A 24,899-nucleotide genomic window follows, 5' to 3' on the forward strand; every position below is an offset into this window, starting at 1 on the left:
TATCCTACCCCAGATACATTGCCATGTGGGACAGAAAAACAGTAGCAAACTAAAGAACTTTAACTACTTATTTTGCAGTTTTGCAAAAATTTTGCAAGTGTGGCTTAATCAGCTGCAACACCTGATTAAACATTACCCTGCATATTGCTTTCTGGTGAGTGCTTTATGTGCTCTTGTTTCTGCAGACTGAAGAAGTCCTGAAGATTGATGGAGGGCCATGCTATTCAAACAGCAGGCGTTGCTGAGACAGAAGCTCTTTGTGCTAGGCAGCCTTGCTATTGGAAGTCTCCTATATCTAGTTGCCAGAGTTGGGAGTTTGGATAGGTAAGTCATTAAGTAGCTACTCTCTTATTTACAATGGGCTAAGATTGTCTGAGTCTTTGCTTCAAGGGTCTGATTTCTTTAATTCTTTGGGTTTTGGTTTTTGTTTTTTTTAGTGTCTACTCAAATATAGAAAGACAGAAAGACTGACTATTTTAATAGTGGTTTTCATTACTTATTCCTACCCTTTGGAGAAGAGAGTAGGAAAACAGTCACAGTCATCTCTGTCAAAGTTCTTCTGTGTGTCCATTTGTATTCTGAGCACACTGACATTTGTTTTCAGTGAAGAAATAAACCAGCATCCAGTAAAAATGTCATTACAGTAGCTCATTTTGCCTGTGTACATCTGTGTTGACCTCTAGTTTCAGCAAAACAGTTATGATGTATTTATACATCTCCTTTTCTGAATTTGTGAGCAAGCAATTAATGTGCTACAGTGGTAGTTAAAATAAAGTATGAGCCTGCAGAGCAGCTCGTCAAGTTTTGAATACTATTTCATTTGAAAGATTGCTTCAGGGTTTGGGAATTTTAACTATGTTAATTAGCTGGTATTTTCTGTAGACGAATGTGCTAAATAAGTGGGTTTTCTCTGTAAATGATTTCCTGGAGAGTGGTAGAAAGTACAGCAGAGAAAATCAAAGAGCATTTGGCACTTCTGACCAGGCTGAGTTTTGACCAGTTTTTGACAGTGCTACAGTAGTGCTACCTGCACTGACACTGCTGTTTTTGTCAGCTTTGAAATGGCCTGGGATTGCTGTGGAAGCTGCTCCACAAAGGCACAACACAAAAAAAAAAAAAAAAAAAAAAAAAAAAAAAAAAAGCTGTTTCAAAAGAATGAATGAAAAAAAAGACTATGAGATTTCCAGAAGCTGGTAGACACTTGCAAGTTTTAATGGTATATTCATGTCTTTATTTTAAATTATGCAATGTATTAGTTGATTTCAAAATTGTAACACAGTTCTGTGTGACTTTACAGTGCTTGGAAAGTGAAAACTTACTGTCCATTGCTAGGTAATGGTGGGCTCCATCACTGGTCACTGAGTGCCTTCTTCAACTCCTCAAATCCACTCCAGAAGAAGAAGGACACCATGCACTCAGCTAGGATGAAGTGCATTACAAATTAAGCCCTGGAATTTATATCTTCTTTCCCCTGGTGTTCAAATCATCTCTGATACTTCAGAAGTAGAAACTTCAGTGAAACTAATGTGATTCTGTAAATGGAGGCAGAAATCCTTACTGGTCCCTGCAAAAGTATATTTTATGCCTGGAGGCATGAAATCTAATTAACCTTCTGCTATTATCTATGCTTGCACATCTACAGAATTTACTGATGGCTATAAAATTATCTCGCCACAGTATTTGACTCGCTGACCTCCTGTGGCAGTGAATTCTGCTGGTTTCATACATAGTGTTGCCAATGGCAGTAAAATTCAGTTTTGTTCTCTTGCTTTACCCAGTGTGAAGCATACCACACTGCTAAAAAGTCCTGTGTATGGACTTGGTATGAAATAAAGAGAGAAAGAGGTACTAGAAAGGACAAGACACAGATGAATTAACTAGAAATATTCTTCTGCCTCATTGTTGTTGAATCTGTCAGTAAAAGGATGCTGAGAGGCTTCAACAGACTTTGGAATAACTAATGGTTCAGGAAGAAATCCAGATTCATTTATGCTTAATTTATGCTGATCTAATTTGAACAAGAGAGCTGGGGATGGCTCATGTTTAATAGCCTCAGATTAGGCTCCCCAATGGCAGTGTCTTGAGTTTTCCTAGGCCCAAAGGGAAATTACCACTAGCTTATCTGATTCATTGAGTCATAAAGTCTGATAGGATGAGCCCTTCCCTCCAGGGGACGCCACCTTCCTTCAGCTCCTGAGTGCATGGATCTGTTTCACATGTGGAATCGCAAATAGATTCTGTGGCAATTTTGAGAATATCTGGATTAGTCTTTGTGTTACCTGACTCAGTACCAGGAGCATTACCAGGAGTCTCCACACCTGATTTCCATGCTACAAACTACTCCTGCTGGAACCAGACTTATAATCTTTCGCTGCTGTGGAAGAAAATTAGCAAGTATTCTGGATCTGGAGAGACAGCTCGTTAAGATTGCCCAGACCTACTTCAGCTGTTTCAAAATTTTTCAGAAATACAGTTCCCAGAGATTAATTGTTTTGTGGCAGGTTTTCTCAAGAATAATTGTGGAGTTTTACTGCAGCAGCTTGAGAAATTACCTGTTTTGGGAGAGCAACTCAGTGATATAATAAGTGCCATATACTCTTTCTTAGCAAAGAATTGTTATTTAATGGGAAAATGACTCAGACAATAAATATTAGCATGTTGCAGCATAAGAGTAAATAGTTACATCTAGGATTAAACTATGAGGATCTGCCTTTTACCCACCACTGCCAAGCTTTTTTAAAAGTTACTTTTTTATTGTTTAGAGAGAGTAGAAGCAGGGGGAAAGAGTAAAAAAAAAACCTGAAATCTACAGGCTGAGGAAGAACTTCTAACAACATCCAATCTTTTCCCTTAGGCTAGAGGATATCTTGAGTATTTATTTACTTTTAAAGGAAACCACCCTGTTTGACAAGCTGTTGTGTTACACTGAAGGCAGTGCTAGCTGTCTTTTTGAGCAAGAGATAAAATTAGTTGAGATGGGTCTGGAACTGCTGTTGTGGAATCCTCATTGCTTGAAAACAAATAACAAATACACAGAAGGAGAGGGAAGAGAACAGAGACAGCAATTGCAGCTTCTGTTTCTTATGCTTTTAACTGCCACCTTGCTGATACATTAAGACTCTCACCAGCCACACCACAAGTTGTAGCAGTGTTAAGACATTTCTTCCTATTTTTTTTTTCCTAATATGGGCAGGCTTGCATCAGCATTTCAATGATTCAGTCTTTGCCACCAAGTCAGGCTTATTCAGATGGCAGAGAGCAAAGGGATGGAAGAAGCTAGAAACTTGAGAACAGAAATAATAGGAACCCATTTCTCATCACACTTTCTAATTAGTCTTCAGGACTTAGCTAGAGCTCATTTGAACTAAGCAGTGTCATATGGATTGTTTCTTTGGCTCTGTCTGGACAGGTTATATCTCTCAGCATCTGGATAATCAAGGAAACAGCTAGCAGGTCAGCCAGGGGGATCAAACTTACTTTGTCCCAACCATCCATTGTCCTAGCATCAGTGTCAAATTAGAGACCCCAACAAGCAGTGATGGATGGAAAACCCACAAAGAAATAAATAATTATGTCCTGAAAGTGGGGTTTGAATAATATACAGTAAATGAATGAGGGACCACATGCTGAGAAACCAGAATAAATACTGAATACCTAAACAGCTATTAATGAGCATTGCCCATCTGGTATACTGGCTAAGGCAGGGGTCCTGTGAAAAATAATAGCATGCGGCCGTGTAATTTAAGAACTGTATCATAATATATGTGCACAGCAAGCTCACACTAAAATTGCCTAGGCAACCTTTGTTCTTACATATCCTTAATTTTGGAGAGCACGGCTCCACAAAATTAGTAATAATATTTTTTAGGACCTTGGAAGCTCTCTGCACACACCAATTTAATCTTCAGTGAAATATTGGCCTGTATAATGTCCAAAGTGCTGATTTGAGAGTGGAGATGAGAGTTTATTCAAGGTTCTCTAGGAGCAAAGTTTTAACATTTTTCTTACTGAACCACTTATTGGATCCAGTGGCATCAGATAAAAGAACAAAGAAGTAGAGAAGTGGAAAAGAAGGGAAATAATTGTAGCTGAATATAAAAGAATTGTAGAAAAAGGCAATTGTGAAAGAAGAAATAATAAGACACAAAACGAGGTTTGGTGGGAGGATACAAAATTGATTATAAGGAAATCATTGATGTAATGATACAATAAGTGTATTTTTAAAAACTCTTCTTGCCATTCTTTTTCTACCTTGCTAATCTTATCTGAATTAGAACCTTGGACTTTCTGGTTCTGACTGGCAGAGAAAACACTGGACATATTGCAAAGAGGAGGAGAAATATTGAAAGGTGATGCCTAGAAACCTGGTTTTCATTCCTTTTGTTCTTCTTCACTCAAAAAACCATCTCTGGATCAACACAATGGAAAGCACAGGAAAGACTTCAGGCTGGAATAGGAAAAGTGTGGGAAAGAGATTACTTAAATGAACTGGATTTTCAGATCAAACTGACCAAATATAATTCATCTTAGAATGCAATAAAAACTGCCAAACTCATCACAAAATAATGAGGAATGTTTAAGTTTAGGCGATGTTCAAGACCCAAGAACAGTAATCATAGTTCCTATGCTGGCACAGAGCAAGGGGGTGAAGTTAGGATTTACCCAGCTAAATCAGAGCAAAATACCAGACTAAATAATAAAAAATTTGTGAATTATTTAACTACTTGCAGAATAAATAAAAGTTGAAAAACAGGCACATCACATTACATTCAAAAATGTTTCCAAGAGCATGATTGCCTTACACATAAAACTTGTGTTGAGAGATATCCTCTTTTTACAAATACCTCTTATTTTTCTTGCAGACTACAGCCCCTGTGCCCCATCGATGGTCGTTTTGGACCCCGCGGCCAGGACGAAATCCCATTGCGAGCCCTGCAGTTCAAGCGAGGTCTGCTCCATGAATTTCGAAAGGGCAATGCCACCAAGGAACAAATTCGACTGCACAATCTGGTTCAGCAGCTTCCCAAGGCCATTATCATTGGGGTGCGGAAAGGAGGCACCCGAGCACTACTGGAGATGCTGAACCTTCACCCTGCAGTGGTCAAAGCTTCTCAAGAGATTCACTTCTTTGACAATGATGAAAACTATGCCAAGGGAATTGAGTGGTACCGGAAAAAAATGCCTTTTTCTTACCCTCATCAAATAACAATTGAGAAAAGCCCCGCGTATTTTATCACCGAGGAAGTACCTGAAAGGATTTACAAAATGAACTCATCTATCAAATTATTGATCATTGTCAGGGAACCTACCACAAGAGCTATTTCTGATTACACTCAGGTGCTGGAAGGCAAGGAAAGAAAGAACAAAACTTACTACAAATTTGAGAAGCTGGCTATTGATCCTAATACCTGCGAAGTGAACACTAAGTACAAGGCAGTGAGAACCAGCATCTACACAAAACATCTGGAGAGGTGGTTAAAATACTTCCCAATCGAGCAGTTTCATATAGTGGATGGAGACCGGCTCATCACAGACCCACTACCAGAACTCCAGCTGGTTGAGAAGTTCCTAAATCTTCCTCCGAGGATAAGTCAGTACAATTTATACTTCAATGCCACCAGAGGGTTTTACTGCTTGCGATTTAACATTGTCTTTAACAAGTGCCTGGCGGGTAGCAAGGGACGCATCCATCCAGAGGTGGATACCTCTGTCATTACCAAATTGCGCAAGTTCTTCCATCCTTTTAATCAGAAATTTTACCAGATCACGGGGAGGACATTTAACTGGCCCTAAACTAAACTTCATACACCACTTTCTGTTGCACCTGAGGCATGAGATAGATGTCTCTGCTGAAATATGCACTTTTCATAGACATGGCTAGCAAAGTAACTTTTTCATGCATACATGTACATAATGCAGTGTGTGACCAAATATACGGTGGGATCGATTTTTTCTACAGAGTAGTAACTAACATAAATTTACTGTCAATATAGTTGCATCTTTTAAGATATAATAATAAAGGGAAAGGAGGTATTTAGGGAAACAAAGTCAGACACTGTTAAAAGGGTCAGTGTTCCTCTTGCTTAGTGAAGTGTTTATGTGAGATACTTATTGATCTAAGCAGAACATTAGTTTATGCCGTAAAAATTCTTGTCAAAAGTCTGTAAAGCTGTGAGAAAGCATAATCTTGAGGCTATATTTGGTATGTGTATTGCTAAAGGAATACTGACACTTTAAACACAGTGCTGAATTTTTACAACGAGAGTGAATAGTACTATTTTCTTATTATTTTAAATTAATATCTTATCTCATACAAACGACATTGTTTTAGAGTTCCTGTGGTGAGTTTGCACTATTGTTTTATGGTATGGACCATAGTGTCACTTGTAGCATGTCAATCATGTGTCAAGAAAAGGTCAAATAATTTTTTCTTCTATACTTGTGTGTCGACAAAGCTAAACATGGTGTACATAGTGTACAATGTTTGTAAATACTGGTTTCACACTAAGTAATTCTATTTTGTAAACTGAATATGGCTATTTAATTTATTGTGAAAATTAAATTTATTGTGGTATTTAAAAATGGAATGGATTAAAATTACCTATATGTGCAATGGCTTTTCATCTTTGCCTGATGTATGTCATTGTGGTCCCTTAGCTTAGACAGATCATATGTATGTGTGAGAGAGATTTGCTCAGGTAACCTTGCTTTATAGACAGTTGAGAAAACTGATACATGTGGCCAAGCAGGGTTTATTCAAGAGCTCAGCCTTCTATGAATCTGGTGTAATGCTCAACTCAAAGAACATTGTTGCTGTTCTGTTGTGGCACTTTGCTAAAATTAATTCTGTTGCCTGTGAGGCTAAAGCTTGACTGTAAAAGTCTGCTGTAACCAGGTATATCAAAAAAGCAGAGCCCTCATTAAAACCAAAATGACAGACAGACAGAAAAAATTAGCAGAAAGGTTTTTGAGATTTCATCAGCAAAAGCTGGTGATGCTTCAGAAGTCAAAGAAAACAGTTGTGATACCTTTTCTTTCATCTGGTAATACACGTATCTGCTCTGAAAAAAACAACCACAGTATTGTTATTACTGGGGTAAACATATAGCTCATGTTTCCATTCAATAAGTGACAAAAAATTAGTTCAGGAAATTAATATTTTCATGCATTATACATTGTATGGCTCTTAAAGATTCATAAGAAAAAACAGTGAAAGCAAATTTAAAAGTATTTTTAAAAAAGAAATAAAAGAAGTGAAGTGAAGTGAAGTGAAGTGAAGTGAAGTGAAGTGAAGTGAAGTGAAGTGAAGTGAAGTGAAAAAAAAACCCAACCACTTTAAAACCACCATCTAGAGATTGATGGGGACACAAATTTTGGAAGGTGTCCAGAACATTTGAATATTCTGGGCTACAGTAGCAGAGTGGCTGGTAGTTCAGATTATAATAAGATCAAGTGTTCCCCATGGGCAGTTTATTTTGTTCAGTGATTTGGAAGCATTGGTTTTTCTAAATAAGTGGTTTTTAAAACTCTTGTGAGAGATTGCTTCTTGTCTTGCTGTATCTTTAATCATATATGCTAGCACTGTGAGCAATGTGCCCTTTCTTCATGCTGCATCGGAGCCGTGCCAGCACAACACGGCAGAGCATATGTGAAATTCTCTGCAGTAGCTGCAATACAACTCACTGTTTTCCTGTATGACAGCCATTTATCTTGCCCACTTCCAGACAAAAAAGACAACTATTTAACTTATCTGATAGTGTCCAACAGGGAGTTTTTATCCAATTTAACCTTTTCATGGTCTTCAAGTGGGCAGACAGATTCCAGGCAGCTTTGGGTGATACTTTGGGTGATACTTCGTATAGTCCTGGCTGCAAACTGACTGAAGGCTGAGAAGTATTTTCAATGAAAGGGACAAATTAGTTAGGTCAAAGTTACCTCCAAGCACAAAATATGGATTTGAAATTAATATCTCTCTGCATTGATCAGAAGAGTCACAAAGACTGTGATCTACCAGGCACAACTACGCACATTCCTGTTAAAGTCAGCTGGCTTAACTGCAGCTTATCATTTGCAATTTTGGAGAGACATGGATAAATTTAGACTATATCTTAGACAAATCTGGTTCAAAAATGCACAGAAGAATAGTTAGGAACAGCAGGGGAGGAAAGAGGATTCAAAGGCATTGTAATGTATATTAGGAAGACTAAAAGAGCAGGAGACTGATTCACTTTCATTGAGCCTTCAATGCAATGTCATCAAGTCTATTTGACATAACTCAGTGAAGAGAAAATTTCAAAACTGATTCATAATACACAGACACAACATATCACCCAAAGCATACTCCTAGGTTAATGGGGATTTTGCCTCAGTGTTCATAACCAGTTTGTGAAGTCCTGACCTTATGGTACTTACCTCTTCAGGAGCAATTTCTGAATAATTCACTTCAATCTCCTTGCTTTGCTTCCCAAATTCTGAGCGAATCATTTCTATTCAAATTGATCATGAGTGTTCAGACTGGGGAAGAGCATTCTTATCTTGAGATTATGATTGTAGAGTGAAGCACAGCTATATGAAGTTGCAGGTGTTAACTTGTGGCATTTAAGTTCTTTAAAGACATTGCATCTTTCTTATTTTCTGTACTCTAAAATTATAGGCTCACAGCTCTGGTAAATGTTTGGATTAAAACAGTTAATATTTCTGTGCATTTTTATCAGATTATCCCAGCTGTTATTTAAACTACATAGGACAACAATTCGAAGTATAAAGGATTATTGGAGATGAATCTGAAACTGTATCTTCAGAAATTAGTATATAAGTAAATAAAGGACGGACATTTGGAGATCAGAGATTCATTTACCATTAACCCACTATACTGCATTTTCTTGAGGCAAGTGGAATAGATATGATGGAAATGTATATACCCTATTTTAATGGATTTTTCCTTTTTTGTCCCAATGTCTAAGAATACAAGAGAGACACTATTTTTAGCAACATGTTTCATTATAACAGTCCAAGATTTTTAAAAGGCAATGGCCACAAGCTGAAAACACAGGATTACCATCTGAACATCAGGAAACACTTTTTTACTGTGCAGGAGACTAAGCACTGGTATGGGTTACCCAAAGAAGTTGCAGATTTTCCATCATTGGAGATATTCAAAAGGCATCTGCACACTGTCCTGGGCAAATGCCTCTAGATATCCCTGTTTGAACCGGGGGGTTGGACTTCCCTTCCAACCTCAACTATGCTGTGACCCTCTGAAGATCTCTCTATACCGTTTAGTTCTTACTAGGTACTGCCCATTCCTTCAGTGTTATACAGACCACAGAGAAAGTGGAAGCACAGTGTCGCAAGCCAGTCCAGCCACCGTTCAAACCCAGGGTATGGAAGCACTACAGGGCACATATTTACTCCCTGGGTAGCTGATCTAACTCAAGCTGCAAGCCTGTACAACTTACTGGAACCCTCTGATAGGAGAGATCTTTTGTTAATGACAGTCCTACAGATCACTGCTGCTAGTTTTGGTATGGACTGAGAAGGCTACAGAGATTAGGAAGTTCACAAAGGACCCTTCTTCATGAAGAAGAGATCAGGAGTTGAATGTTACAGGGAGTGGTATCTTTGCTTTCGTTTAAAGTGGGATAAAATGCTATTTCTTTCCTGTGTAAAAATAACTTTAGAAACAAGGTGCGTAGCAGAAGTACACAATCCCATGGCGGTTTATGTCAACCCAGCTGATGCCTGCCAAGCTCCCAGCCTCCCTCCTCTCACAATGTGCTCTTTCCCTCTCCTTTGCACTGATTCTCATGATTACCTGCCCCTTCCATGTGGAGCTGCTTCAGTTCACTAGGCAGGCAGAAGACTTACCTGTTAAAAAGATGAGTAACATCACTAAAACTGTTCTGGATCAGAGCAAATATCTCTTCAAACCAGGATCTGTCACTAGAAGCGGCCAGTAATTAATGCTTCAAACAGGACATGAAGACAAAGAAAACATGAAGACATTTCCATGCTCCAGTGATTGGCAGTCACTGGATGCCTCCAGTGGGAGAGTATAGTCTTCAGATGTAGCAGCCCTGAGTGCCTTCCTCTTCTTTGTACTTAGCCAGAAACTCCTTGAACCCACAGAAGAGCTGCTCCCAAGCAGTCCTCTAAGCCCTCTTATGTTATCATTTAGCTAGAATAGACGTGCAAAATGAATCAGAGGTATTTGGGTAATACCTTTCAAATCAGATAATAATATACTTATATAATAAGTATAACAATATGGTAATAGAAGTTGTCTCTTCCTTCCTAACTCACTTTGGAAATGCTATGGATTGTCTAATTCGTTTCTTGAAAAAAGACTTGCCACACTACATTATACTTACTGAAGATCCCTGAGCAGGCTTGGTCCTCAGATTTGTAAAAGAGTGTAGAAGCAGAATAAATAATGATAAATTTTACTTCTAAAAGATCTTGTTTGCAGAGAAAAGGACTTTAGGTAAATTATTAAAAGTTATTTTAATAATAATCTCAGACATTTTTTGTTATTGTACTCATCAGGTCCAAGGAGAGCAACTAGCTATTTGGCTACCCTGCTGTTAGTGTTCTATTTAATTTAGAGTGTAGCATGTAAAATTTACTTCACAGAGAAAAAAACAATTTTAAACTTAATAACATAGATCCAGGGAGCCTCAGATTGCATTATAAAGACTGAATTTTGTTATTGAAGGCTCATGCTTGTTAGTGAAACAGGGATGTGCCCAGGCTAACCATCACCAGTACCTATAAGCTGATTTTTCCTTTATTTATGAGTTTCTCTGAGGAGATACTTTACATGTAATATTCCATAGCACTCTTCTATCAGCTTATCAGCTGTAGCTAACCTGTTCTTTAAAGACTGACTTACCCTCTGACAACTTTGAGACAGACATAACAAACCATCTTCAGAACCACCAACCATCCCTAACTGCATTTACATTTACAGAGAAAGGATTTTCAGTCCTGTCTGCAATAGTGCACTGATGAAAGAGTCAAGCCCTTAGAGAACATCCATGTGTTATCAATCTGGATACCAGCTTTTTTCCCAGGGCTTGAATTGACAAGTGCAAGGAAAGCACAGAAAAGACTAGAATGCCATCGTCCATCTGCTGCACCATGCCTAGCATATGGTAATAAGATTACCTGCTGTTCTGAGATTCTTATTAAAACTGGCAGTAGCATGGCATGATTTTAGGAGCTGATGGTGACCAAGCTACTGGACTCTTTTTAGTTTATGTCTAGCTTACTTTCAGTTCAGCTTTGACTCCATTCAACTTCTTATCCCTTTCAAAGTTCTCTCTCATGGTGCACAATGATCCACAGCTCTCCCTGGAATTTATATCTTGTGAAAACAGAAAAAGAAATATCAGCACAGGCTGTCATAGTCTTTGCCACTGTGACCACAGGGAAAGGTTGTGTTACAAGGAATTTAACTCTGCTGATGTCCTTGTGATTCCTATGTGATTCCCTAGCAACTTCCAAAATGATTTCCCCTCAGCAGCAGTGGCCACTACTTTAGAAGGTTAATGCTTCTGTGAAAGTGTCCTGGTTGTTGATCAGGCTATGAAACATCTATATTTTGAACAGATTGCAGTCCTTTGATGCAGTACATATACAGTACACATAATATACAGCAAAACATAGGATATGACAAGGAAACAATGCTACTTCAAGCCATCTGATGTCATGCCTAAGGCTGATTAAATAGACAAAAGGAAACATGACAGAATCATGCACATCTTACTCCTGGCCTTAATTGCAAACAACTGTTTTGTAATGTATGAGGCCTTTGCCATCCAATTCCTTGGCTGATTTTCTTCTGATGAAAGACTTTCCACTTCATTGAACTGTGAAAGCTTCGTTTCTATTTCAAACCCAGGGAGACAGAAGAATTAATTTACAATTCCCTACTATACAAAAAAAAAAGTGATACACATTTCATAAGAGGTGGGACAGCAGCACTAACTTCATCTTCAGAAAATTGCTCCAGTAGTTGCAAGCTCCTCAGTGAACCTCCATTAGTAATTGAGCTTTATTGGAAAAGAAAAAAAGCCTTTTTACTTTGGATGGCTGTGCAGCAGCACAGTGCCTTACAAAGATGCAGCCCAAACCTATAAGGTTGATGAAGTGAAACCATAATTTGTCTTAAAAACTCCATATTTGGTATGCATTGAAACAGCCAGCCTGCATCAAGGAGATGAAGGAAATAATAATCTCTTTTTCCTTTTATTTTTTTTAAGTGAATGGTAAGGCTAGTCTTCCAAGAGGTAGCCACAAGTAATTATCATTTCCATCAGTAGTAATTAGCAATGCATATCCCATACAATGGGCAGCTACTGTTGCACCTTCAGGCTCATTTAAATCAATTTGTTCTGAAGTACCCTGAGGATTAACTGGAGAAAAAACTTGCTCTCAGAGCTGATTAGGTAAAAAGTCTCTACTATGTTTCCATCCTGGGCTCTAAAATTGCCACCTTTATGCATGTGGTCTGCCCTGGCACAGTGGCCTGCCATTCTATCCACTGGTAACAAAAGGGGAACAAGCAGAGCTAGTTATACAGGTTCATTTATATTCAAGATCCAGGAAAATTTCCTTTGCAAAGCCACACAGGCTTTATTTTAAAATGTTGTCAATTGAAGATTGAAGTTGATTATTTCATAGCTGTCATGTTCATTTTCACTTTTGACACTTAGATATTAAAAGAAATTCAGAATATAGCTATGCAGACATCTTCTCAATGCTTGGAGCTACCTAAACAATTCAGATTTCTATTTTTAATCAATTTCAATGGATTAGAAAAACAATTGTGCAAAATACTAAGTTACTTGAAAAATAAAAGTAGTGGCGATGAATTTTTATGTTGCATAAAATAGTAAAAATAATCACAGGAGTAAATTTAAATTGTATGTACCTTCCCTTCCTGGATGTTCCTATGTGTAAGCCTACAAGACTCTTCTTAACAGCTTTCTTGTTCAAGCCCAAAAGTGCATTGAGTTACACCTAAAGGCTGTTGCTGCTCACACCATAATTAGGATATTCTTTAAATACAGGAGACAAGCAGTCAAATTCCACCAAGCTGAGGAAACTCAAAAGTAAGGTAGGCATTTTGTGGGACAAAGACAAAACGAACAGTGGCAAATCAAGGTGATGTGCTATGACTCTTTGCTAGGCTTGCTTAGCACCAGCTGGTCTTACAGAGCCTCCTCAAGAAGGCTAATGGATGGATGCCACAAAGCCTTGGAAAGGTAAGGGGCTATACTCATATATCTGGCATGACTGATTGGTTGTATTGGTTGCTGAATCCTTACTCATGGTAGAAATAACCTAGCAGCTATTCCTGTGTTACAAAATCTGTGAGGTGATTAAAAAGTTTAGACGTTGCAAAAATGATCCCCACTTACCTCAAATGTCTCGGAGTGGCACCGTTGAACTTTCAAATCTCACGTGTGAAACCATGCCCTAGGTCTGCAAGTTAGCAGCCAGCTTAAAACCATCTAAGTCTGCACAGGGAAACCAACACTGCCACTGTGTCCTGCAGAGAGATGAGACCAGGTCCTCTGCAATATTTAATCTCTGAATAGTGAATTACAGGGCTGACATTCTAGGTGTTCACATGGCATAGGGAAACTTAAGCCCTAACTAGTCTGGTCAAAAGGTTGAGTGCTGGAATTGCTTTATTAGCCACCAAGCAATCTTCAAACCTAGTAATGCATTATGAAAACAACATTACATTTCATTTGAGTAACACTGGTTATCTCATTTCATTTCCTTTATGTTGCTTTAATAGTTACAATTCAACAGCTCTGATGTCCTTTTAACTTGTACAGCTCTGTGTGTAATCAAGCTGAAGGTATAGTAGCACTCGATAATTAATTCCAGTTTTTCTGCTGCAGATTTTGGAAGTGCATTCTGAGAACCTAGAAGGAGTTAATTTTCCCCCACATAAATGCAAGTCAAACCCAGGACAGAGTCAGAGCTCACATAAATGAAATATGACTGCCTTTAATTTAAGAGACCATGTCAGCCACATGTATAGCCAAATCAATGGGAGATAGCTCTGTTAAAGCAAATTTCATGATCCTGCTTCCTGAGGAAACTTTCAGATGTGGAAAAGAGTGGGCTGTGACAGTGGCTGGAGCCACTGTTCAAAATAACATGTACTGAAAGGCAGACCAAGTCTATGTAGTAAATATACTTTTTCTGTATTGGTTTGGGTCCTAGCATATCCAGTGTATCCCAGCAAATCTTCTGCTTGCACCCAGATTGGGAAAACTCCTGTGGTGTTAAACTGCCATGCCCTGAGTATTGCCAGGTAATCAACAGAAACCTCTCTGGGGGACCAACAGAGCACCTGTGAGAGCATGTGTGCAGCCATTCTTCTTTCTCTTTCTCTTTCTCTTTCTCTTTCTCTTTCTCTTTCTCTTTCTCTTTCTCTTTCTCTTTCTCTTTCTCTTTCTCTTTCTCTTTCTTTCTCTTTCTCTTTCTCTTTCTCTTTCTCTTTCTCCTCCTTCTCCTTCTCCTTCTCCTTCTCCTTCTCCTTCTCCTTCTCCTTCTCCTTCTCCTTCTCCTTCTCCTTCTCCTTCTCCTTCTCCTTCTCCTTCTCCTTCTCCTTCTCCTTCTCCTTCTCCTCTGTCTAAACTATCCAATCACCTTCCCACTCTGGGTCCCACACCATTAGGCTCCCCATAATCTCTACCAAAAGGAGATACAAATCCAGAATAATGACTAATCCAGTGTGTCCGTGTGGATGGCTGTAGATGGCGCTGACTCATACCAAACAGATGAAAGGAGGGAAGATCCTGAGCCAAGAAGCAGCCTCAGTGCAGCTCCCTGGGTTGGTTTACACTCCCCAGCTGGCAGAGAGTCTTGATTTTGCTGCAGGAACCAAAATCTGCCATGGTGGGAGAGCAAGGGAAAGTGGGCTTGTTTGCTGATGCACTTTGGCCCACAGCTCAGTAAAGAACTGTGCTTCCTGGGGGGGCTGTTCTCATCTTCTTCTTAGGAATATAAGGCAGGTCTCTCCCTTGCTACATAACATTTCTGTATATGTACATGCAGAGTAAGCCTCATTCTAAATCTTTCATATACACCTGGGAGACAGACACTGGCACGGGTCTTTTCTGTCTCACCTGAAGGCTGTTTAAAAAATCTCTTTCTTTGGTAAGAGCTTGTTTGTTCACATATATTGTTGTGGGTTTGCAGTACAGAAGGGACTCTGTGACTTTTGTGTGCTGGGTTTATGTCTTTTTGCAAAGCAGTAGCTATGTACTTGCTAAGACTTCTCACAAGAGAGAAATCTTGCCCTTTTGCTGGGTTTCGTGCTTGATGACTTACCAAATTTCCGGGGGGGCAGAAAAGGCAGCTCTGTATGTCAAGCCAAAGGTACTATGAGCATGACTGACAAAGTTTATTACCCTCCTAATCAAAGCATAGGAGAAATTAACCACTTAAAAAGGAGCTTGTTCTAGTTGTCAGCTCGAGGTTTCAACTGAAGGAACATGTCTGCATACATTTTTATCTGCTCCAAAGCAGAGATCGCCAAGCTGTGATTCCTGACCCACATGAATTTTACTCAGGTATAGTTCATGCATGCCTTTCAGGCAAGGATTATGTTATTTCTCCAACACAGGGAACTTGTCAGACTGCAGAAGGCAAGGGAGTCTGAAAAAGTTGTGGATGAGAAGTTTTATGTGTGGATCTAACCAACTTGAATTGTCCAAATGAATCATTGCTATAATCCTTTAGCTTGTATCTTGGAAGGATAAACAGCTTCTGTCTCTCAGAATAAAAGCCACTTTAAAATAAAAAAAAAAGGGAACCTGGAGAAAAATAAAAGTAATAGAAAAAAACACTAGTTTCTTTGGAAGGAAAGAACACATAAAAGCAAGCACAGATGTAATTTGACAAGAAATAGGCATAAAAGCCTATGGCTGTAAATATGAAAAAAACATATTCAATATAGGAAGAGACAATAAAATAAATCAGTTTCCATATGTGAAGATGCAATATATGAACTGGAAATAAGCAAAACAAATAAATGACAGACAAAGTATTTAAGAGGAATCAAAAAGGCTTTTTACAGGTATATGGCAGAAATGAAACAACAGAGAAAATAACATGATAGTAAATAAGTAAATAAGAATGACTTACCTGAAGTGGATATGTTCTGTGTAATACTAGATTTTTTTTTTTCAATTTTTCCTCTATAAGTGATATAGGATCATTTCAAAGGTTCCACTTGCTCAGCTGAGTGCTTCAGTTCAGATGTGAGAGCTGGGCTTTCTACCTTGTTCCCAGAAATTTCCAAGCAATCCTGCCCTCAGCCTACTTCCAACAGAGAGACCAAAAAAGCACCTTCCACAGCAGCTGGATACTTAGGTTTGAACTTCATAGGAAAGGTAATTGTGGCCAAACTGAACAAGGGCATCTCTGGAATAGGCTTTGCCTCTTGCTTCTCTGCTTTGAAAGTGCTGCTAAGCTGGGTTCATAGCTAGGTCACTTTAAGCTGTTACAAAGGCAGGTAGTCTTAATTCTGAAGAACTAATACAGCTGTAATTCTAAAAATAAAAACAACAAAAACAATAATAGCAATAATAATGAGAATGTAAGAGCTGGATTATCCAACAGAGTTGGTGGAGAGACCTCTCTGCTCACCACTCAGAAGCAGAGGCATCAGTTTTCTATTCGAAGGCCAGAGTCATAATTAAAATAACAATCTATACATATATATTATGAGTAACACCGCAGCTCATAATTTTGTCCAAGGGCATTTCAGCTGTAAAGCTCATCAAATTGAATATAACTTCTGCGGTACATCTTTTTAATATGATATCTTAAATACACTATTATTTAATGATTAATTTCATTTTTAAACACAAAAAGTTCAATGGCTCAAAGATATTTAATATTTTATCAACACTGATGATTATAAAAGTCTTTCCCCAGCCATTTCCAGATAACATAAAAATTGGTGAGAGAATAAATAATCAGAAAGTCAGCTACTGCTATCCAATGATTGTGTTTTATTGTCATTTTGACCAAAAATGACATCATTGGTTTATTGAACTTGACACAAAAAAAAAAAAAAAGATCAGGATCAGCTTCTACGCAGAATTGCTCCATCAGTGTCAAAACCATTTGCATTATATCTCCTTCTGTATCACCATCCTGCCTTCCAATTTTGTTATCCAATACTGAGCAAGGCCCTTCTGTACCATCTGCAGGATGAGTTATAAGGATGCAGGGTAGTTTTCATAGCAGTCTGGGGGTTACTACGTTTCTGATCTTTTGCAAATATCTCCAGCACATGAGCTATTCCATTACGCACAGCAGTTAGGCTGACAAGGGTAGGGTTTCCAAACTTCTGGCAGCTCAGCTGGCTTAGCTTCACTTGAGATGCTGAATATCTGGAATGCCCAACCCGATGGCCAAGATCCTTAAATCATGGATGAGTCAAAATTGTTTGTAATTGAAATTTCTAGGGAAAAAAAGTGCACATGCTCTAGGAGATCAAGATCACTCATTTCATGAAGAAGCCTCAGAACTTATCCCAGAGAGCAAAGTGGTTTGTTTGACAACCCTGTTGACTGCAAGTTTCTGTGAACAGCATCAAATAGCCAACAGCAGCATTAATTTCTCTACCATAGGCTACAGTAAGTGCAGGACAAAGCAGAACAAGTGGAGAGCGGCTGATCTAGTCTTCACACCCCTTTCAAATCCTTTGCTTTTCAGCTGCTTCATGTGACTGGGTCTCCTGTTCATACAGAAAAATACTTTAGAACCTCAGACATTCTATTACAGTAAAATGAGCCAGGAATATGGGCATGTTCTGTCACAGACAAGGTTCTAAAGGTAATAGTAGTAACTAACTCTTGTAAATTTTAGTGTAGTTTTTAAAAAGAGATCACTGAATCAATGTTCAACAGAGACTTCTGATGTCTGAGAATGGACCAGTTTAATGTCATAATTAAGACAAAATCCTATGAGTATTACAAAGATTACAGAACAATTAGCCTAACTCCTTTTTCAGTAAAGCATTAGATACCACTTTTTAGAGATCAGATGGGAACACTTTAAAAAAAAAGGAAAATGTCTTGATTTAAAGGTAGTAAACCTTCCTGAGTGAAGCATAATCATGTCTCACTTAGAAAGGTAATAAGGCAGTTGACTTCCATTAATCTTCAGTAGATCAAAAGGATACAGATAGCATAATTAAAACATCAGTGACTGCGTAACAAAGTTTCACAATGGTTGTAAAGAGTAATGAGTTGTAAGAAAAATGGAGGAAATTTTTCTGGTATTTATATACCATAAGATTTTGACAACAATAATACTTCCATGAATATCCATATGGGTTTGCCTATTTAAGGTTAGAAAACTAACTGTTCCAAAAGGCTGATATTCATGCCAGTTTATAAATTGCAAATTAAAACATAGGAAGATTATTTTTACAAGTGGCATTGCCACTTTCAAGAATATATTTTACAATGTAGAGAAAACTCCAACTAAAATCTCAAAAGAAGTAGCAAGTCAGCAGATGAAGAAGTAGCTGAAAAGCAAATATTTGTGAAAGAACTCACAAATACAGATTTATGTTTCTAACCTTAGGCATTCCAGCTAGAAATTATTGACTTTAAAAAAACATACATGATCAGAAAAAAGGAAAAGCTCATCCTAATATTAAAACTCTCTCTGAAAATTCAGGCACTATGGGTTGAATTTCTGGCTCTGCCTCACTCTCCCTGTATGACCTTTGGCAGGTCACTTATGTCTCAGTTTCTTCTCAACAAAGTGGAATCAAATTTCTGTGCTGTGTAGAGGTTATACAAGGTAAATTCATTAACATCTGAGCCTGACAATGTACAGCAGTAAGGAGCAAATAAATTAGATATGTATCAGAAAAGTTGGTGGCTACAAAAGTCTGTTAGTGCTACAGAAAAATGATTTCATACTTATGTTTTATCTTTTTTTCCCTTGACATTTAGAGTTGCTGGACTTTTACCAAACTACAAAATGTCTTCCAGCTTCAGTAGCTGAGCTTCAGCCTGATAAGGCAGCAGATGCCACATGAGAGAAGGCACCTGTTTTGCACCCTTGCTGCATTAGGTAATTATGTACATAACAACTTAGATGTGCAGTCCCTGAAATTCAAACTGTTGCAGCTATCAAAATCTTGAGCTACTCATAGAAGCAGTGAGAGTGTGCTGAATGAATTCACAGTGAAGTATGCCTTGCCTCCTCAATTAAATTGTGTGTGTGTGTGTGTGTGTACAAGAGCGTTTGCATCCATCCCTGTGTGAATCTATAGATTTTTTTTATTATTATCCAAGAAACTGGTTGATAAAACAGTGACAGAAAGCTAAAGTTTGTGTAAATGAATTGGAGCCAGCTGGTGAAATATTATAAATTAAAAAGTTCAAAAAGTCAAACAGACATATGGCTGGAATGCCAAGATGTCACATTAGGTCAGAAAGTGTCACCACAAAAAGAAATACACCAGAGAATTTATACTTAACAAAAGGGCTAGGAAAGAGATAAAGATCTGTCACTGATGTGGATGGTGAATGGTGCTGCATCCAGTTTGCATCCAGTCACTAGTGGTGTCTCCCAGGGATCAGCCAGTCCTCTTCAATATCTTTATGGATGATCTGGATGAGGGGATTGAGTCTACCATCAGCAAATTCACAGATGACACCAACATGGGGTTGGAGTGTTGGGTGGTAGGAAGGCTGTGCAGAGAGACATGGACAGGCTGAATTGATGAGCTGAGACCAACAGCATGAGGTTCAACAAGACCAGTTGCTGGGTCCTACACAACTCCAGCCAGTTCTACAGGCTGGGGGAAGAGCAGCTGGAAAGCTGCCAAGTGGAAAAGGACCTGAGATTGTTGGTCAGCAGCTGGCTGAACATGAGCCCAGCAGTGTGCCCAGATGGCCAAGAAGGCCAATGACATCCAGGCCTGTGTCAAGAATAATGCAGTCAGCAGGACTAAGAAAGTGATTTTTCCCCTCCACTCAACACTGGTGAGGCCACACCTTGAATTCTGTGTTCAATTCTGGGCCCCTCACGACAAGAAGGACATTGAAGTGCTGAATTGTGTCCAGATAAGGGCAATGGAGCTGGTGAAGGGTCTGGAGCACAAGTCATATGAGGAGCAGCTGAGGAAGCTGGAGTTGTTTAGCCCGGAGAAAAGGAAGCTCAGGGGTGACCTTATTACTCCCTAAAACTATGGAAGGAGGTTGTAGCCAGTTGGAGGTGGGTATCTTCTCCTGGGTAACAAATAACAGGACAAGAGAACATTGCCTCAAGCTACATCAGGAAAGGTTTAGGCTGGACATTAGGAAGACTTTCTTCACAAAAAGGCTGATTGGGCATTGGAATGGGCTGTCAGGGAGGTGGTGGAGTCACTGTCCCTGGAGGTGCTTAAGAAAAGACTGAACGTGACACTTGATGCCATGGTCAGGGTGACATGGTGGTGTTCAGTCATAGGTTGTACTCAATTACCTCAGAGGTGTTTTCAAACCTAAGAGATTATGTGATTCTGTGATCTTTGAGCATCATACTAATAGCTAAATCTGAAGATTGGCAGTAAGACAAGATATAAGACAAGGAAAAACAGCTCAAATATTTTTTAGAAGTTTTTTGCAAGTGACCAGTGCATACTACTCATCCACAGAAACAATATAAATTTATACTCAAAATTAACAAAATAAATATTTACATTTTTCATATTTGCACATTTAAAGTTTACTTGGACAATATGCCTGATGAATCATACACCTGCAGAGGTAAGGAACAACTCAGCTATGTTCGCTGCCTTCTGTTTCTGTTTGATTTATGTTTGTTTGCAAATGATACTAGATTCCCAATTTCTAGGTGTATTGTTTATCAGTTTTTACTATTATTGGATTATACATACATACGGGAATTCATGGTCCAGAGATTTTTACTAACTGCACAGTTGGAATTGTTCACAAGGACCTTTTCCATTAAAGGCAGTGAAATGCAAGGAGGCAGGGCCAGATCCTAAGTACATCTAGAATGTTGTGACTGAAGGTGTTCAAAGGTGTCACAGGTGGAGTTATAAAGATGTAATTATACAGAACCAAGGAAATGAAGCCAAAATCTTGTTCATGCTACATATGCACTGTAGGACAAAAGCTCACAGATTTCTGAATGCTGCAGCCAGCCCTACCAGTGTGAGCACTTAGCATTAACAGGCTATTCTATCCTCCTGCGTTCACTGCAGATTGCCAGGACCAGGCTAGATCTGGCTTTGCATTGCAAGAGCTGTATGTAATGTCATCACAGAATCATTTCATGCTTTTACTTAGGGAGAGTTGTCAAGAAACTTTTTCATTCTGTTACAGCTGTGGAAAGAAATGTCCTAAGCAGGCCCAGTATAACTGCTCCCAAGGGCATGGTTGTCAACATCTTTCATTAAAGCTGAATACTTCCAACGGAGCTCATGTTAATTTTCCAATAATCTGCACAAAAGACATTCAGGATTCTGAGGCTGGAGAAGACTAACTTGCCATTTTTTACAGCCCAGCAGTCAAATGAAAAGTCTCATTGGTTCATGGATGAGGAACACAAAAAGTTTAGGTTACTGATGATGAAGTCTTCAAGAGATGGATCATGCAGCTACTTAAGATGTTAGTTACAGAGGAAACTGGGCATGCAATTCATCATTTCTGAGTTGTTTGTCAGGGAAATAACTGATGCCAGGAAATACTGATGAATGTAGAAGAGCACCAAGTTTAGCAGAATATATTCTTTACAAGAAATACCCTATCCTTGTGGGACATAAAGGGCAGAAAATAGAAAAAGCTATATCAGAAAAAGGTGAAAAGCAGTCAATACAGACTACCTTTTAAATGCAGTTTAAGGAAATAATATACCACTATATATTTATACTGAATTTTATTTCAATTCTAGAAGTCTAAAGAACAAGACAGGGGATCTAGAATACTTCATTTAAACAAGGGCATTGATAAAATAATAGGTGTATCAAGAATTTGTTACAAGGAAAGAAACCTGTTTAGCACCATGGCTGATCTATCTATCTATCTATCTAATTATATTTCTCTATCAGTAATTTAATCAGGGGCAGGTCATAGTCTAGAGCACTGCCTCACCATGGTCCATGCTGCTAGAAGTCTTTATGGCAAGGAAGTGATTTGTGGCAACAAGTGCTGTCTGGACACCTTCTTTATTGGTATATATTGGTATACATATATAGATGTATAATACCAGGGTATGAAGCATACAGAAAAGCTACAGCATGCTTAAGATAAGACGTATGTCACATATACAAATAAGAACAGGCAGACTTTTTTTCAGGTCTAAGCCAAATATATTCCTCCTTCACTATTGCTAGTAGTAATTTGGCTACTTTACGTTCCCCAACAGATGAAGTAGGGAGGTCTCAGTCTTCTCCCGCACTCCAAGAATGAGAGTGTCTGTTGGCCATGACCACAGGTGATATCAGAGGCACCATCATAATTAAGAGTAGCTTAATATAAAACAGATGGCAGAGCTAATGAAAGGAGATGCTTTGGAGAGGGAAAACCAAAAGTCCCTTGGGCGAGCCATCCTGTGGTGAAAAACTGGGATAAGTGGCAATAAGGCTACCTTCATTCAGCACAAGGCATATTCACATTTGTACCAGATCATGAGCATCAACACTTTACTGAATCACAAAAAAGGCCTAGAAACATTCTTCTGTTTATTGCTCAACACAAAACACTAAGCTGAGACACTTAAAGAAAAGACTGGACCTATAAAATCTACAGAAATCTGTTTCCAAGGTCTTCATTTCAATTAATGTTGTGCTGCCCCTCTTCTTGTTAACACTGCCAACATTCAGAGTGTATGCTGAGCCTTAGCTGCATAGGTACAGCTGACAGCATTGACTGTTACCAGGAGTCACTTTCTGAAAGGAAATGGCTGCATTCCAAGCACTTGCAGGACCTCAACATTGACCACTGCCACCTCTGCAGCAGCAGATGATAAGCTCTTCCTCAGGCAGTAGCTTCTGCTCCTGCTGAGCAGTGGCTGACAGGAGGGAGTGCACTGCAGCAGTGCCCAGAGATTAAATTTTTGTTGTAGTAGGGGGCAGCTTGCTCTGCCGTGAACTCCATTAATCCAGTGGGAGCTGGAAACTACCACCCCAGCTATACATGGTGAGCAACTTTTGATTTGTGAATGGCCCAACACGCATTTTCCTTTTCTTTTGCTCCTCTTTTTGTGCACATTTGCCTAAGAGGCAAGATTTAAAATGCAGAGTCATCCTGTAAGCCTGGTCTGTTCCAGCCCTACAACCTCCCTCTGCCCTTTGAGAGAAAGCTTCTCCCAGTCATGGTGAACTGTGTCTGCGTTGTCTACATGCTGCACAATGGAAGAATGCTGGTAAAGTTCACCTTTAGACTAATGGCTGCCCTATCACTACACAACTCCCCTATGTTTGTATATGGAAAGCAAGCGAAAATGGATAAAATACAGCATATTCAGATTACCATATGGTAAGTTAATCTTCTTGTTTTTCTTCATGTAGAAATAGTTATATCTTACAGAAGTAAAGATTCCTTTCTTTCCATCTGTACTGAAGCTCATTGATGCTTAAGGCCTGCCTAAAAGAGCATTAGGGAAACCATGTGACTAACAAAGGCCACAAAATTATTTAAATACTTGCTGGTTTTTGTTGTATTGCACAGGATGTAGAGGCAAGTCAATGATATGTTGGTCCATGGCTTTCTTATCCAAATACTAGGATTTTTTTGTATCTTGAAATACAGGGTAACAAGAACGGGAATCCTTGAGGTCTCAGTGTTTAGCAGCTTAGTCTGTTCCTAAGCATAATAGGCAAAATTGATGCCCAGGCACACTTGTGAGGGTAATCTATTTGCATTTCAAAGGCAGTAAGGTTTTAATCATGTAGCTGTTCACTCAGAGAGTGCAATTATAGTTCCATGTTAAAACGAACCTCTAAGTAGAAAACCAAAACAAAAAAAACAACTAGGTGGGGGGGAGGGGGGAGGGGATGATCTGTTTCAGTAAAAGATAAATGTTCTATGTTGTAGGAAGAAAAATTACAGCTAGAAGATTCTACCTTACTATGAGAACCTCTGAACCTGCAGTTTAAAATGCAGTTCATTCTACATTCAAAACAACTGGGGTTAGTAGTCCATACAGATTTTGTAGCGCTTTTGTATCTTTTTCTCAAAGGTTGGGATGAGGAACACATCTTGAAATACAGAAGATTTCATTCATTTCTCTTTGCATGTCATAAAATATTTTTTTCTCTTTTTTTTTTTTTACATTTAACTTATTGGTAACTTTTACTCCCCAGAGAGTAGCTGGGAACTCACTGAAAAGTAGTACATCCACTCTGGGCTGGGAGAGGCTGAGAAATTCTGTGCACGCAAGGAGCATGAGCTGTGAATACAGGAGAATCTTGTGTTCCCCTGAAGATGGCACAGAAATCTTGGTTACAAATCTTCACAGTGTAGTAATTGAAGGGGGATAGCTGGAAAAGCAGTGTATCAGCTAGAAAATTAAGCCTGCTATAAATGAGTGAGAGATTAATTCCTTCAATTGGCTTATTAGCATCTTTAGAAAATATTCCATTACTTTGTAGGGTTGGGGTTTTTTTCAGTGGATTTCACCTTGAGTCGTTTTCATAAACTGGAGCTCCCCCTCAAGGAATACAATGGGAAACTAGTTTTGTGATAGAAGATACAGATTTCTCATTTTGACTAGAAGAATCCTTATATCTTAGCCTACAAAATCTTAGAGATTTTCTTCAACATATTCCCTCACTTACTGCTGATATGTAGTTTGCAAAGCAATTTCATGTAGAAGTGAGACTGTTCTTA

At 38.8% G+C, this 24,899-nt stretch overlaps 1 protein-coding gene across 1 annotated transcript; it reads left to right on the forward strand.

The window, feature by feature from the left end:
* The first annotated feature begins 208 nt into the window (after nt 1-208).
* HS3ST5 (heparan sulfate-glucosamine 3-sulfotransferase 5) lies at nt 209-6,329 on the forward strand. The gene is made up of 2 exons (XM_069008582.1): nt 209-324; nt 4,863-6,329. The coding sequence occupies exons 1-2, from the start codon at nt 218-220 to the stop codon at nt 5,791-5,793; spliced, it is 1,038 nt and encodes a 345-aa protein (XP_068864683.1). The 5' UTR covers nt 209-217; the 3' UTR covers nt 5,794-6,329.
* Nucleotides 6,330-24,899: the final 18,570 nt, after the last annotated feature.

Source organism: Aphelocoma coerulescens, chromosome 3, assembly GCF_041296385.1.
Source record: "Aphelocoma coerulescens isolate FSJ_1873_10779 chromosome 3, UR_Acoe_1.0, whole genome shotgun sequence".
Classification (NCBI taxonomy): Eukaryota; Metazoa; Chordata; class Aves; order Passeriformes; family Corvidae; genus Aphelocoma; species Aphelocoma coerulescens.